The sequence below is a fragment of the Pistacia vera genome, unplaced genomic scaffold (assembly GCF_008641045.1).
Source record: "Pistacia vera cultivar Batoury unplaced genomic scaffold, PisVer_v2 Contig2, whole genome shotgun sequence".
Lineage (NCBI taxonomy): Eukaryota > Viridiplantae > Streptophyta > Magnoliopsida > Sapindales > Anacardiaceae > Pistacia > Pistacia vera.
The window spans coordinates 430,472-446,521 of record NW_022196001.1 but is presented as its reverse complement, the minus strand read 5'-3'; the positions used below and the strand labels follow the sequence as shown (position 1 = coordinate 446,521).

The 16,050-nt window shown below is 33.6% G+C and overlaps 2 protein-coding genes across 3 annotated transcripts; both read right to left on the bottom strand.

Moving 5' to 3' along the window:
- Positions 1 to 40: 40 nt before the first annotated feature.
- On the bottom strand, positions 41 to 4,761 carry LOC116128385 (magnesium transporter MRS2-1). 2 transcript variants are annotated; one of them, XM_031414094.1, is made up of 7 exons: positions 4,641 to 4,761; positions 4,332 to 4,390; positions 2,769 to 3,385; positions 1,342 to 1,470; positions 915 to 1,250; positions 781 to 828; positions 41 to 414 (listed from the first exon to the last, which is right to left on the bottom strand). In XM_031414094.1, exons 3-7 carry the CDS (start codon positions 3,354 to 3,356, stop codon positions 184 to 186), a joined length of 1,332 nt encoding a protein of 443 aa, XP_031269954.1. In that variant the 5' UTR covers positions 3,357 to 3,385; positions 4,332 to 4,390; positions 4,641 to 4,761; the 3' UTR covers positions 41 to 183. The 2 variants fall into 2 exon arrangements, with proteins under 2 accessions (XP_031269954.1, XP_031269952.1); XM_031414092.1 differs by having other exon boundaries at positions 4,507 to 4,736.
- Positions 4,762 to 9,178: 4,417 nt separating this feature from the next.
- On the bottom strand, positions 9,179 to 10,794 carry LOC116128376 (chaperone protein dnaJ 8, chloroplastic). The gene is made up of 3 exons (XM_031414084.1): positions 10,310 to 10,794; positions 10,121 to 10,189; positions 9,179 to 9,560 (listed from the first exon to the last, which is right to left on the bottom strand). Exons 1-3 carry the CDS (start codon positions 10,517 to 10,519, stop codon positions 9,378 to 9,380), a joined length of 462 nt encoding a protein of 153 aa, XP_031269944.1. The 5' UTR covers positions 10,520 to 10,794; the 3' UTR covers positions 9,179 to 9,377.
- Between the last annotated feature and the right edge of the window lie 5,256 nt (positions 10,795 to 16,050).

Below are 16,050 nucleotides of genomic sequence, written 5' to 3'. Positions count from 1 at the left end.
ACAATTAAAAAAACAGTGAGAATGAAAGACTAAAGCAGCAGAAGTGCATCATAGAGAGAGAGCCATATTTCACATTTTCCAAATTTGATTTACTATACAAGATACAAATTAATTAATAACGGAAATAGTAATATTTGCTATGTATAAATTCCTTTTTCAATTTTGACAACAATTTCCTACTGTCTACAGTGGCATAAGTCTTCTGTATTTGAAGAACCATACAAATGCACAAAATATGATGATTCCAGTAACTCCAGTAATTAGCAGCACCCATTTAAATGCACTAGCATCATCAAATAATGGTATTGCAAAGTTCATTCCAAAGATTCCTGCTACAACCCCAAATATGGCAACAACAAACGTTGCCGTTGTCAGTAGCAGCTCAAATTGGATCAGCTGGTTTCGGACATTATCCTACAATACGACAATGAATAAGTCAATGTTACAATACACATTTTCCTTTCACATTTTTCTTAAGAAATAATTGAGCTGCTCAAAGGAAATTGAACCGACATTCTATCTTGCCGATCTAATAGCAAAACAGGAATAGAATAGTATGTCAACAGATTAAGGATTAGGATGCCACCGGATTCTGGGAATCACTGTGGTAATCGTTAAAGCAATCACTATGAAATGTACAACCTTAACACCCACATTGTCTAACTTGTCGTTAATTATCATAGATAACTGTGTAAACCAGTTGAAAATTCAAGTTCTTTGAACAGCCTTCATGCATTACCGAATTATTAATTATGCTATTATCGTCAATAAGGAACATACCAGCTGAATGTTAATGAAATCCTCGGTGTCATCAATATACTCCTTTAACTGCAACAAGTGAATAAAAATGAGGATGAAACTGTTTTTTATACTACAAAGAAATGGGGATCAGATATAATGGATGCAGTAGATACCGATGTCAACTTGTTTAGGGTGCTATCAATGACAACAAAGTATGCTTCCAGCAACATCTCGAGCTCCTCAACACTATCAGTATTACTTTCTACACTCCTCATGCTTTCGTGTCTGCTCCTTGCAATGCTCAAGCTCTTCTCAAGCTTACGGGAATCAGGAGGCGAAGAAACTGGAGATACAGGAGCAGAAATAGATTGCAAGCCATCGATTGATCTGTATCCCATCAGGGACTGGTCACCATAAACTGATGTCTCCATTCGCCTTTTCTTCTCAGTAAGATACATTTCTGCCATATCCCCATCATCATCCATTAGCTGCTCTATCTCGTCTCTAACCTAATTATAGGCAATTGAAAAGAAAACATATTTGTTACCAACGTTCACATGACAATACGAGTGAAAATGTAAAAATGCCATTATGCAATACCTTTTGTACTCTTCGAGTCAGCGCTACAAGTCTGCTTTTCAATCGACGCACACGTTCCAAGTTTAGCGTACTAATCTTTGACGTTAGTTCATCTAGTAATGGATATGCTTCAATTTCCAATTCTGCAGCCTTTGGAAATATCCAATTATGGATTACTAAAATGTCCAGGTAATCAACACTAAAACGGATAAGATGACAAACAACTATTATATATTTGTATTAAGAAAAAAAATTAGCAAACCCAACAACAAAATATACCAAAAAGTTTTCAATTTTTGACAGCCCAATGGTGAAACAAAGTTGTCATCTCCAATTCCATCTTGGATCCTACTTGGACTGCCACATACATTGATATTTATATTCCCAAGCGAACAATTTATGACACAGACTTCCCCTTGTTAAAGAACATGGCTATTGCAAAGGATTTCCCGTATGTTTCTGCTGTCCAAATTGGCAATAGTGCACTAGAGAGAGAAGGGAGAATAATAAACAGACCAGAGCAAATATACTGTTTCAATAAAATATCTCACTAGAGATTTGCTTGATATTTCAATCCACGAGAGAAAATCTATGATCTCTAAGCTACATTGCACACAATTTGACCCTTGAGGTCTTGGTGAACACTTGGATAGAAAAACAATGTCCTTCTGTCCTAAAATTTGCAGATTTTACTAATTGGATTCATCTGGATGAGTAAGTCATTGATGTAACCAATTGAGAATCACCACATTCCCATGGAAAAATAAAGACACCAAAAAAATTCAGAGAGGAAGACAGAATGCAGTCACTAATAGTCATTGCCTACCTTTAGACCACGTGCTACGTTTCCCCTTCCCCCCCTTTGATTTAATAATGGCTGGAAAACTAAAAACAAAAAGACAGTCATCCTAACTTACATATATAAGAAATTATAAACACCTTTTGCAAGACTCTGCCACTTAAAACCATCTTTTATCCCCTTAAAATTGTATGATAAAACAATATAGAAAAATCTACCCATTTTCATTGAAGAGGTTTTCTACATTCGTTAGCAAGGTTAGTTCTCCCAATTTGCCAACTGATGTAAATCACTGAAAGAATAATAAATTCATCTGTGAAACACTAGCTATATAAGATAAATAAGAAAGTCAAATGTTCCATAGTCAATAATTGCTTTAATATACAACTGTAACTTACAGTACCCGTGTATGAATCATATTATTCTGAAGCTCGGATATAACATCATATTACTTATGCTAGAATTAGGTTAACTGTTCAAGATTTAAAGATTTTGTAAGTGCAGAATTAACTATTTTCAGGATGTGTTACTCAGGTGAACCTTTTAAAAACAGAAGCTCAGATTATAAGATGTAACTACCAATTCTAATGAAGTCTACCACCAATTATTTAAACCAAACATAACAGAGAATTATGTCCCTACTACACACCTGAGAATCAAGAAACGTACAAGCAGCTTCCAAAGCAACTTCAAGAGCTCTAAACTCAAAGGGCAAGTAATCAGGTGATGTGTTCCCATATACGTTGTCAAAATTCCTACTTCGCCTTCTGTTGGGATCATTACTTTCAGACTGCCAGACTTCATTTACTCCGGCTGTTGTCAGCCGCCGTTGTAGCTCCACCACATACTGCAACACGTAGCTATCGAGGGAATTCAAGAGTAGAACCTCATCTGCAGTGATAATACAACGAATCTGCTCTAAATTTACAACAATGGCCTTCTCTCTACCAAGAATCGTCGAGGGGTAAACAAACAAAGGATCAAGTAAGCGCATATCACGGGCAGGTAAATCACAACGACGCATCATAGTGAACTTGTCAACCTCCATGATATGCGAATTCCCAGATGTATCAACACAAATCCATGATCTAACACCCTGGCCTCGTTTCTTCAACCCCGAAAAATCCATGCCTTGGAATGGTTGACGTCCTGAAGTAAATGCTCGATAAGAAGGGTCTCTAAGGTTTACAGCAGACGCAGGTTTTGGTGGAAGCAGGCGTTCTTTAAGTTCCGACATTGATGACGAGCTCAAAAATGCTAGAACACCTGAAACAGAAAGTTTTACAACTACTGCATCTCTTACTACTACTACTACTACTACTACTACTACTACTACTACTACTATATAAAAAATTTCAAACAAATGGGCAGAAGAAAAAAGATAATAAAGCATCTTCCTCCACAAAATCCTCACCCACTACAAGTAGTGATGTACGCAATTTACAGATTTCATTTCATTCTTCCACATTCATAAAATGGTTTAATCGAGTTGGGGACATTTATTGAAATACTTAAAAGCATTTGGTTATGTGATAAACATACAATGCCTAGTGCATGAATTCTTATCTACATTAGAAAAATGGACTAAGCAAGGATCAATGTGAGCATATGTCATAAAATCAGTATCCAGCTCGGCATAATACATCACTAAGCATGCTAGAACTATGAGAATATGGTAAAAACTTTAAAACCCACAAGTCACAACAGGTACCAGATATCCCCAACATGAGATAACACAAATATCCAAAATAGTTAACCGCATATTACGGACTTTATAAATGAATGACACATGAATTCTTCCTTCCTTAACTATCAAACAATTTTTCATCCTAAGTTCCAATGCAAAGAGATGAAATAATATAAAAGACCCTAATTTTCAACTAAAATCTAGGATTAAATGGGTATCATAATCCAATCAAATTTCTTTTCTTTGCCACATTTCATTTCTTCTCCTACACAATCCCTGAAACTAAAATTAGCTTTAACCCACCTCCACACAAAACCTATCCACCAAAAGCGCTAAATTCATGGCATTTAACAAGCTTATGAAGAAACTAGAATTTCCCCCACGTATTACAACAACACAAGGCAGCACCAAATTTTCTATCAACTAAACAATTCTGTAAGTCGGTTCTAAGCAAAAAGCAGGCAGTTCTCATCATTTCTACATAATTTACAGAATTAAAAACCGAAAATATAACTTATCAATTACCTCCACTGGGAATTTGCGTCACAAACGTTGATGGGTCAGTCTGATTATGCAAATAAACTCTAAACAAAAAAAAAAAAAAAAATCATCCGATTAATTAGCAAACGAACAAAATAAACCCACCAAAGAAAGCAACAAAAGAGACATAAATTTAAAAGGAGAACCCTCGATTTAAAACCTGATTAATGAAATAAAGAAACCCAGTTGAAGTCACGGGCGCAAGGGCAGAGGCGACAGAGAATCCATGTAAAAATTGATTAAAAAAAGGAAGAACCGAAGAAGAAATATTAAAAAATGAAGTTGGAAGCTCACGTGTGCGTAATGAGTGGAAAGTTCGAAAAACAAGAAGTACGGGCTCTCAGTTTGCCGAGGTCAGTCCCGAACTTACCTCCACTACTTTACTTTACTTTGCTAAATTCCTCACATGTACCCGGTAACACGACATAATCCAATTTTTTAATGGGTTGAGACTATAACCCAAATGAATTGGTATACGTGGAATTGCTATGTAAAGTTGTGCAAAGGGTAATTTCAAACTACCTTCCCTAATGTTCCCCGGAGTGTTAGAGTCCTAGGTATTTTAAATCTTGAAGGACTTCCTTCGTATTTTGAAAATTTATAGCTAATGTTAAGTAATAATGTAGAGACTAGTCAAATCAAACTCCCATCTGTTGCCCATTGATATGGTCATTCGACAAACGCTTATGGTCCTCCTTGTTGATACTATGACACAATTTTACTCTATGGTATTTTATTATTTTATTACACATCTTCATCGTGAAACGGTCATAAAACCAGTTTTATCAGCACACAATTGGCCAATCATCAGTCTTGTGTCATTATAATTACTGTTACGGTGGCTGATGGTGGCGTGTGCTATTATATGTCGTTCGACAAACGCTTATGGTCCTTCTGTTGATACTATGAACAACTTTACTCTATTGGTATATTTATTACACATCTTTCGTCGTGAAACGGTCATAAAAACGTTTATCAACACACAATCGGCCAAATCACGTCAGTCATATGTCATTACGATGACTGTTGTCAGTGGCCGATGGTGGTCTTAGATGGTTGAAACTATTTTGTTAATTTTTAAACTTTTCTATGGTATGGTTTTTTAACTAAATTCTCAAATGTAGAGAGATCTGAGTAATGTTATTTAGTAGACACTGGAGGGCAATTGTGTCCGAAATATATTTAATTAAGGGTAAATATGTATAAAATAAGATTACCTCAATATCTTTTAATAACACCCCTATATTATCAACAATAAACTCTCTGTCACAAAAATACTCATATATTTTATTACTTGCAAACCAAACAAGGGAATCTTGAAAATTAACGAAGATTACCTCCTAAATCTTATATGACCCCGAACCAAACATACCCTAATTAACTTTTAACAAAATTGTATGCATCATTAATATAAAACAGGGGACTCTGAAGACATCACCTAATAATAACAAATGACTATGTATAATAGAGTAAATGACAGAGCCTCAAAATTCTGGGGACTCACCCTGCCCCTTTCGATTTTTGTAGGGGACGGGACGTTTTAGTCCCCGTCGCGGCCGGGGCAACTCTTCCCCCCCCCCACCCTAATAGTGTATATATAGTTTCAATAATACCGTTATAATAATACTTAATTACAGAATTATTCTACGTGTATATACTCAATTTTCTTAAACCTAATCTAGACCCTCCCTAAACTACACTCACCATTCACATGATTCGCTCGCCAATTCCATCACAATCTACTTTTATAGCCGATCCATCTCACCAATTTCATCTCGCCTTCTGGTTGTTAGTTTTTCTCGCAATTTATTGATATTGTTATAAGCATGTTCCAATTTATTTGCTTTGTTGTGTGATTTACCTGTTACTGGTCTTGGTTAGAGATTTTATTGGATTTAGCATTTGATTATTGGATATTTCGTTGGAGATTAAAAAAATGTACCGTAGAGTTATATTACTATTTAATTTATAAGTTAAAAGAGTTGCCCAATTCTAAATATTTAAACTTTCTTGCAGACAATTCAGGGCCTCTTTTTTTACTTTTTGGTTTGAATAGAATGATATTTGCCTTAGAGTTCTTGAAAAGGAGAAGGTTGAGATGATGAATTACAGATTCCTTCCCCCCTGCTGCATTTGAGCTGTTGGTTTAAAATATTAGATGTTGCCTTTTTTTCAAATTGAATTTGACGTTCGAATCCATTATAAAGTTGGTTCAATTCTGCAACTTTTTTATTCACTGTCAATATATTTTAGTTCAGTGATTAGAAGCTAATTTAACTGTTGCAACATTTTTATTCACTGTCAACATATTCAGGGGTGTTTGTCAAGCTTACGAAAATTTAGTTTATAACAACAATATTTATAAGCTAATTTTAGCTTATAAGCATTTGAAATTTTAGCATTTACGTATTTGGTTAAAGTACTTATAAGTGACTGATAAGTAGTTGACGTGCTTGGTAAATATGGCTTATAAGTATATTTTATTAAAATGACTAAAAAGGGTACTACTTAAACAAGAGTATACTAGGGATTTAAAATTAAATAAGGATAATATGGTAATATATTTGGTCAAACTAGCTTATAGCAGAGTACTTATGCAAAAAAAAAAAAAAAGTACCTCCCCTCCAACTTATTTTTTTTGGTTTATAAGCTCAAAAAAATTAAATAAACAGTCAGCTTAATTTTAGAGCTTATAACAAGTTTGACCAGCTTATAGCTTAGACAAACACCCCCTCAGCTCGGTGACATTACTTTATTTTATTCACTTTTTTTTTTTTAATTCTATAAGTTTTTTATTTACTGTCAACATTTTTAACTGCGAGACGAGGACGGATTCCTTGCCATCCCCATAACTGGGTCGCCCCGTTGTCATCTATCAATTCAACCTTATGGATTACAAATTTACAATAAACATTGAGCATTTTACAGTATCAAGGCAGTTGACTAAAGACTGTTTGAGGGCTCTTTTGTCATTTAGGTATTTGGCCATTAAATAACAGAAGATGGAGGTCCTTATAATTTACAAAATATAAAGGGAGGTCTTTGAATTTTTAAAATACATGGGCTGCGTTTGTTTCACATTTGGGAATACTACTTTGTATTCCAAAAAAGTTAAACAGTAAATTACCCAAAATTTCAGATTTTTGGGAATACTACTCCCAAAATTATTCACTTTTTTTAAACCCCTTAATTTGATAATTTAATTAATACCCCTAAATATTTTTTTTTAAATACAAAACACCCCAATACCAAATTTACCAGATTCCGGCCACCACCACCGGAAAATGCCGGATCTGGTAGAATGGCCCTACCGGCTGAACTGCCGGCAGTGCGCCGATCTAGCCTTTTCCGGCCAGATCCACGGTGGATCTAGCCGAAAAGGCCAGATCTAAGGCCAAAGATCTGGTCTTTGACGGCCAGATCTTTGGCCGTACCACTCGTCCGACGGCCAACAAACGTTCATCGTGACTCAACGACGACCGTTTGTTGGCCGTCGTTGAGAGTAAATACGCCAGATCTGGCCGTTGACGGCCAGATCTGACCGTAGATCTGGCCTTTTCCGTCAGATCCACCGTGGATCTGGCGGAAAAGGCCATAGCGACGCATGACCGGCAAGATCCAACCGGTCATGCGCCCATACGGCGACTCCGGCCACCTCCGTGGTGGTCGCCGGCTGGGGGTGTTTGAGGGTGGGTGTGGGTATTTTTGTTAACTTTTAATGTTTTATTATAGGGGGTATTTTGAAAAAAAAAAATATAAAGGAGATTTTATTATTTTATAAATTTTACCTCGTAATACCGCCCAATTCAACTTTTTTTTAACTTTTTCAAAAAACTTTTTCCAAAACCCCCAATTTTCAACCAAACGCAGCCATGGGGTTTTGTGGTAATCCGAGGTCGGTAATGCCGAGATTTTAGGATGGTAATTGGCAGCCTCGTGCAAAGTGTGGAGTGGGTGGATTCTGTCAAAATTGGAACACATTTAATATGATATTGTGTGATAGTTGTACCATTTATAAAGCATTTCATTCCTTCTGCAAAACCATTTATAAAAATTTAAATATATAAAACTTTGAAAATATAAACCTTTTATATCTAAAATATGGGATTTATCACATATTTTCTTTGTGATTATTTACAATAAAAAGTTTCAGAGAATACACCTTAAAAATATCAAAAACTCATTTAAAATTATTAACATCGCCTTATAAATTTATCACAAGTGTCTTAGTAGAAGATTATTCAATAGTTTATAAATTAGTTAACGATTTTTTCTCACCCAAATAATAGTTTAATGAAATTTCTCACCCCTATACTTTAAAATACTACTTTATTATTCAAATTTATATTTCGATAGTGAACAAAGATCAAACTCGGTTCGGACTGTTAGAACTTTTAAAGATTGAAGACTGGTGAGTTTTTTTGTGTGAAATGTTAAATTTTAGTGGTTGAAATTGATAGAGATTTAACTTGAAAATGACGACTACACAAACCCTAATCGTTTAATTACTAGGGATTGGTAGGAGTAAGGTTTGAAAGTTTTTGGTGAGTGATGATTAGAAAAGAGAGTAATGATGATATAGAACCACAAAGATATCATAATCAGAAATGAAATATAAATTTGAGTAATAAAGTAATATTTTAAAAATCTGTAGGTGAAAAAATGTCATTAAACCATAATTTGGGTGGGAAATAGTCATTTCGCCTTTATAAATGCTTTTCATTTTAATCTATCTTAGAAGAAAAAAAGAAATAAATCCCTAAACATATTAAAATATTAAGTTAAAATTCTAACTTTAAAAGGCAAAAATAATTAAAATATTTAAACTCAAATGAGCATAATTCATACTTCTTTTAAACGATTTTTAGATAAGAATATAAACAGCACAGCCATCATCTCAGCTTCAATATGTACAACCAACAATGGCTTTGGCTTTTTTTCATTCACTATTTACAATAACAACCTCCACTCCATATTTGTGGGTTGCAAGAACTTAATTCATTCATTAACTAATTACAAGTTTTAATTAAACTAAATGTAAGGATTAACGTGAGATGAGTAGTCTCTAATTCCAGCTCCTTCCCATCCCATCCACTCTTCCCATAAATCCCAATCCGGATCCTCCATTCCCCTCATCGGTTCATCGGCGCCTTCATCGTACGTCTCATATATCATCTGGGATTCACTTTCACCTCTCAAATTGCTCATCACAATCTGCAAAAATTAACACCACCACCAAAAACCAGACTAAGCACATACTCAAACTGATACCATCCATAATCAGGGATGAACCCAGAAATGCTGAGTGAGTGGAATTGTAAATAATTAATGTTTAACTCAAAAAAGTGATAAAATTAATGTCTTTTCGGATGGCCCTCCATGACCATATTATCCATTGAAAGCATCAAAAAATGAAAAAACTTGGTGGGGGCAAGATTTCTTGTTCTTAAGGGATTTGAAGGGCCATAATGAAAAATCTTTATTGTATTTTTTTATTTATTTTTAAGTGATTCGATGACAGCTTAAGATACATCAAAATCGATCACACCAAAATTTGAGAAACAGGCCATGTCGTTTCTGATAACTGTTTCTGTTTTCGTTTTCATTTTCGTTTATGCTCAAAATCATGGTTCGTTTATGGTACCCAATTGGTATAAGATCCCAAAAACTAACTTAAATTTTCAGGTCCTATTATTATGGCATGGTAATAAAAAAAACTCAAACTTAATATTATCCAAAACCAAATCCAAAAAAGAATTTCAGATTCAACATACATCGTAAGCTTCATTGATCCGGTGAAATTGCATCCCACAATTATTTCCTCTACAAACATCAGGATGATACTGAAAAAGAAGAAAAAACACAGAACAAGACCAAAAATTATAACCCAGAAATTGCAGAATATTTTAATATAAAGATGGAAATAAAAAATGAAGTGAATAGAAAAGAAAAGAGAGAGAAACCTGCAAAGCTAGCTGGCGAAAAGCTTTCTTAACTTCAGATTCAGAGGCACCCGGCTGGATCCTGAGAGTCTTGTATGGATCCACCATCGAAACCGAAGGAGAAGAACAAGAAACCTTCATCCTATTCACCGTATTCTTCTTCTTCTTCATGGTCTTGTATTGTAATCCATTTGATCCAATCATTCCACCGGCGGCAGTAAAAGTAGCCATTGAAATATTATAAACAACACAATATTAACACTGACAAATGATAATCTATTTTCTTATCCTCTGGTTCTCTGCCTGTATGTTTATAAAAAGGGGCTGAATAAATGGATGAATGATTGGGGTTTGAAAATATATAAAAAAAATTAGTGGGTTGGGTTTGGTTCGGTTTTGAGCATAAAAATGAAATGGATATTGTTGGTTGGTTTGTGAAATTCAAGTGACAAGATTTGATTTGTTGCAATAATGGATAGATATTAAGGGGACTGTTCAAAGGGGCAGTCTATTTTATATATTTATAGAGGGAAAATTTTTGTGAAGGAGGAGACGATGAGATGAAATGTCCTTATCTAGAGGTTGAGGTGTAGTGTCATAATTTGTTGAGTTAAATAAATAATAAAATAAAAAAGATGGAAAGAGAGAGTTTATGTGCTGTTCTTATCTCTTTCTTTGATTCATCCTAGTCAGATTCATGACTTTTATTTTGTCAACTATGGCTCCAATTTTCAATTGAATGGTTTATTTTAGGTATATTCCTTTTTAGCATTTTTTTTTTTTGACGTTAGAACCAGTTTACACGTATATCAATTAATCTCTTAAGATCTTTAAAGTTAATGATCGGATAAACTTTTATTAGTCACCCCTATTAACAACTGAGATGATTTGAATTTAAAATCTCTTAAATAATAGATCAAAGAGTCTTAGTTGACCGCTCAATTATCTCTTTTTTAGTTTTATTTACTTGTATTTTCACCCCACCCTTTATGGATGTGGGTGCTTTCTTAAATTATAAAAAAGGAGAGAATGAAAGGGACAATTCACTTAACCCATTCCCATTTTTTGTATATAATTTTAAGATAAATGTAATTATCCATAAAATATGGATATGAAGAACACTAACAAATCCTCGAGTCTTCAAGTTAACAACAGAATAAGCCTTCAGTAACTATTCTATTAATAGCTGAGATGGATCGAACTTGAGATGTATTAAGTAATACACTCAAAATTCTTAGTTGACAATTCAGTTACCCAGTAGCGGTTTATTCCTTTTTAGCTTTGTTTATTTGTATTTTCACCCCATCCTCCACGTAGTTATGGATGTGGGTGTTTTCTTAAATTATAAAAAGGAGAGAATGAAAGGGACAATTCACTCAACCCATTCCTTTTATTTCTATATAATTTTAAGATAAATGTAATTATCCATAAAACATAGGCTCCGTTTGGTTGATTTTTGGGAATACTATTATTAGTATTCCCAAAAAAGTTAAATAGTAAAATGCCAAAAAACTTACAATAATTATCCAATATTATTCAACTTTTTTTAAACCCTCAAAATTTTTTAATTTAATTAAATACCCCTAAATATTTTTTTTGAAATTACAAAAACACCCCTAAACCCACATTATACCAAATTCCAACCACCACTGCCGGAAGTTGGCCGGAATCTGATATAATGGCGCACTATCGACTGAATCTGACTGGTAGTGCGCTGATCTAGCTTTTTCTGGCCAGATCCACTATAGATCTGGCCAGAAAAGGCCAGATCTTTGGTCGTTGACCATTAATGACGGCCAACATATGGTCGTCGTTGACCATCAACGACGGCCGTATCTTTGGCCGTCGTTGACGAGTAAATGCGGCCAAATCTGGCTGTCAATGGTCAGATCTAGCCGTAGATCTGATCGGCAAATGCCATATCGACGCACGACAGGCATGATCCAGCCGGTCATACGCGGATACGGTGACTCCGGCCACCCTCTGACGATGGTGGCTGGCTGTGATTATTCAATGGGTGGGTTGGGGGTGTTTTTGTTAACTTTTAAAGTTTTATTATAGGGGTGTTTAGTAAATAAACAAACATAGGGGTTATTTTTATTAATTTTCAAATCCTACATTGTAATACCCGTCCAATTTAACTTTTTTTAACTTTTTTCAAAATATTTTCTAAAGACCAAAAAAGTGAACCAAACGAAGCCATAATTAAACATGATCCATAAAACATGGCTTTGAATTTTTCTTTATCTATTTCACACATACATAAAAAAAATATAGCTCATAGACTAATTCTTGCATTCATTTTATCTACTCGTGAGAGATTAATAAGTCTCAAGCGTATTCTTCTAAAAGGTTATTAAGTCTTACACGTTGTAATAATTTTAGAGAGATATTAAAAACGCGCTTTGATATTTACGATGGATTTCTTATATTTGAAAATATTTTTTTACATTTTCAAGTAAATTTAAATAATATTTTATAATTCTCAATAGATTTTGAAGAATATTTATATAAATTATAAAAAAATTTATGAAATAATAGTTGGTGAAAAGTTCGTATTTGCCTATTTGGTGTAATGTGAAAGAAAGGTCAAATGAATTAATCAAAATTTAATTTGATGAGACGAAAATGTCACTAGTCAACCTCGTTTATTTATGTTATTTCGATGATGATGGGAGGAATCCTGGAAATAAAAATGCTTAAAGTCAAAATCAGTGGGTGCCTTAACCTGCCACGGAAATCAAATTCCTTTAATCAAACGGCACTTGAAGGATTTAATTCATTTTAATTTAACATTTAAATTCAAAATTTATTTTTAAAAAATAAATATGAAGAAGTTTTGAAGGTTGTAAATAAGAAACATTTTGTAAGTCAAATGAGCTATTAAGTATAGATTGAAAGTTTCTTCCAAGCTACGTACCCATGTTTTTTGCTTGGGAACTAAGATTAGAATCCTCACTTTTAAATTTAAATTTCTTTTAGAAGCTTCTATTATTTAATATATTTCATTTTTGGTCCGGTTGACAATTTTTTTTTTTTTTTTAACTAAGAGTGCCTAAATTAATTTATGCATACCTCAATTAATCATTTGAAATCCTGAAATTAATGGTCGAATAATCATCTAATGACTATCCTTATTAGTAATCGAGGAAGTCAACAATTTATAATGTCTCGAGAAAGAGAAATAAATTCAAAGAAACATTTTTTCAATTGACAATAGAGTTTATTTCATTTTCCAGTGAGATCGTTTTTGTAAATTGTAATTATAAGGTGTTTTTAATACTTTTTAAATAAAGTGGATGAGGTTAATACTAACCAATCTTATAGAGAAAAAATAAAATAGACCCTCGACATTTTAGCAAATATTATCCCTTAAAAGTGAACAAGAATGGGTGGAATAATAATTTTTACAAGGACATGGGCAAAAAATGAAATTTGAGAAATGATTGGGAACAACTTGAAAACTACGCAATAATTAGAGCAGGGCAATTATTGATGAAGTAAGGTGTTGACACGTGTGGATCTATTAAACGAGGTGAAGACACGTGGAATCATGTGACGCGGTGAGGGACAAAAAGTGCAGTTATCTCGTGGGCACGAAGGTATAGAAAAATATGTATTTTATTCTGAAACTAAAACGGTAACGGATTAGATAACAATGGGAGTAGCCATTAGATTTAGTGTTGGTTTGCGTGTAAAACGGTTCGTTTTGATTGAGTGGATAAGAAGAATAAAGAGATTCACATGGTCCTTTCGTTCACTCGAGATTTAAATCTGGATTGTCCGTTAATCTAGGATGTGGTCCGATGGTTGGGTGATTGATCCAACGGTGGATATTGTATTTGAATTTTGTATGGTAAAGATTGGATAATGAGGTTCCCGTGTGCTCAAAATACAATCATATCCGATGGTAAGGAAAATGTGGGTGAAATTTGTGACACGTCGTATTATTAATAATGGGATAAAAGATGACCTCGATTAAGTGGATTAGGGTTGATTTTAACCATCTTCATGTCTTATTTGTTTAGGATATGAATTTAGTTCTATGATGCAATCATTCATTCATTACATAATTATAACGAGGGTGAAATTTATGACACATTACTTTTTTTCTTTTTTCAAAATAAGGTATTCGGTTCAGTTTATACACACACGTTGATTAATTCTTGTAGATAACTAATATAACATCTCATCATTATAATTATCTGTTTAAATTTTTTAAGGTAGGGGGATTTGTTACATTAATTTTGGAATAAAAAATGACGTGGATTAAGGTTGGCTTTAACTGTCTTCGGTCTTCATGTCTTATCTGTATTACGAATCTTTTAACTATTTAATAGTTTTGTGGTGTTGAAATTTAGAATTTTCAAACTAATTGTAAAATGATTGGTTGTATATATTATCATAAAATGTAAATGACACTATTATCCATTTGTTACGTGATTACTTGTTTAGGATATAATTTTTTTTATGTTTTAAGATTATGTTGTTTCATTAAAATGATTTTATTCTTGTTCCTTTTGAGATAATCTTATACTTATACTACCATATTTTAGTCTCATTAGCTAAATTTATATCAATCTCTAGATTTATGATTTGAAATGTAAGATTATGTTGTTTCGTGAAAACAATTGTATTGATGTTCTTTATGAGATAATAATCTTATACTACCTTATTTTAGTCTCATTTGCCTAATTCATATCAATCTCTAGTTTTATGAAAGGGTTAATGTATATAACGACATTTTAAAGATTTAATTGAATAACAAAAAATCTCTTCATATTTTAGAAATAATAGAAATTTTCATCTATTGAGTGAGTCTTTAAATTTATCTTACTAGGAAGCAATGAATATTTACTTAATTGACCACTTGCAAGTTTTTTTTAACATCTAAAATGTAATAGAAAGGAGATTTTTGTTATTATAACAAAATCAAAAGGCAATTCATGTTACATATATAAACCTCATGAAGATTATTTGTTAAGAACAAAAAGGTCTCAAATTTTGACAAGTATTCTTCACATTTCTTTTTTATGACGGGGTGTGTCCGGCCAGCTTACATATATGTCAATCAATCATCAGAGGCCTTGGAATTATTGGCCGGGTAAGAGCTCCAATGGTTACCGGTATTAGCAACTGAGGAAGGACTCGAACTTAAGGACCTCTTGAGTAATACACTAAAGAGTCTTTATCGAACCACTCGAGCCATATAGAAATAGTCAATTCTTCACATTTGTATCCAAATAAGTTATTTCTCAACTTCAAATATCAACATCTCTTTCACACCCATAGAAATGTTTTTAAAAGAAGAAATTCCCAAGCAAACATATTCCTCCATTTTCCTCCATTTTCTTGGATTCTTACATTGCATTGAAGATACTATATATAACCTAACCATTCATATAATGTCTTAAATGGAACCAAATGACAAGAAGAGTGTTGATGCGTGATTTAGGCACCAACCAATCGACACATGCGCAACGTTGACTGGACAAGGAACGCACGTGAATATGGATTATCAATACGAAATAAATGCTATGAGAGCTTTTAAAGTGGTTCGGATGCTAAGATAGCAAGTCCTACGTCCACTGATTTGTATTGATATTGATAGTGTGGGTCAGGTCGCAACAGCGGACTGACTTACAAGAGATTTAGAAAAAGTAAATGCGTTGTTTACAAGAGAGAGGGAGAGTTTTTTATGTAAAATTGTCGAATCCCTTTAATGAAGGGGTCTTCTTCATTTTATATCAAGCTGAAGCGTG

Bases quoted from the DNA above. Each gene is read 5' to 3' on its own strand.
- LOC116128376 (XM_031414084.1), bottom strand. From the start codon at position 10,519: ATGGCTACTTTTACTGCCGCCGGTGGAATGATTGGATCAAATGGATTA. The intron at 10,190-10,309 runs GTTTCTCTCTCT...CTTCTTTTTCAG, and splicing joins TTCGCCAGCTAGCTTTGCAG to TATCATCCTGATGTTTGTAG. The intron at 9,561-10,120 runs GTATGTTGAATC...TAATTTTTGCAG, and splicing joins GGATCAATGAAGCTTACGAT to ATTGTGATGAGCAATTTGAG.
- LOC116128385 (XM_031414094.1), bottom strand. From the start codon at position 3,356: ATGTCGGAACTTAAAGAACGCCTGCTTCCACCAAAACCTGCGTCTGCT. The intron at 1,251-1,341 runs GTATTGCATAAT...GCCTATAATTAG, and splicing joins TGACTCGAAGAGTACAAAAG to GTTAGAGACGAGATAGAGCA. The intron at 415-780 runs GTATGTTCCTTA...GTCGTATTGTAG, and splicing joins ATTTCATTAACATTCAGCTG to GATAATGTCCGAAACCAGCT.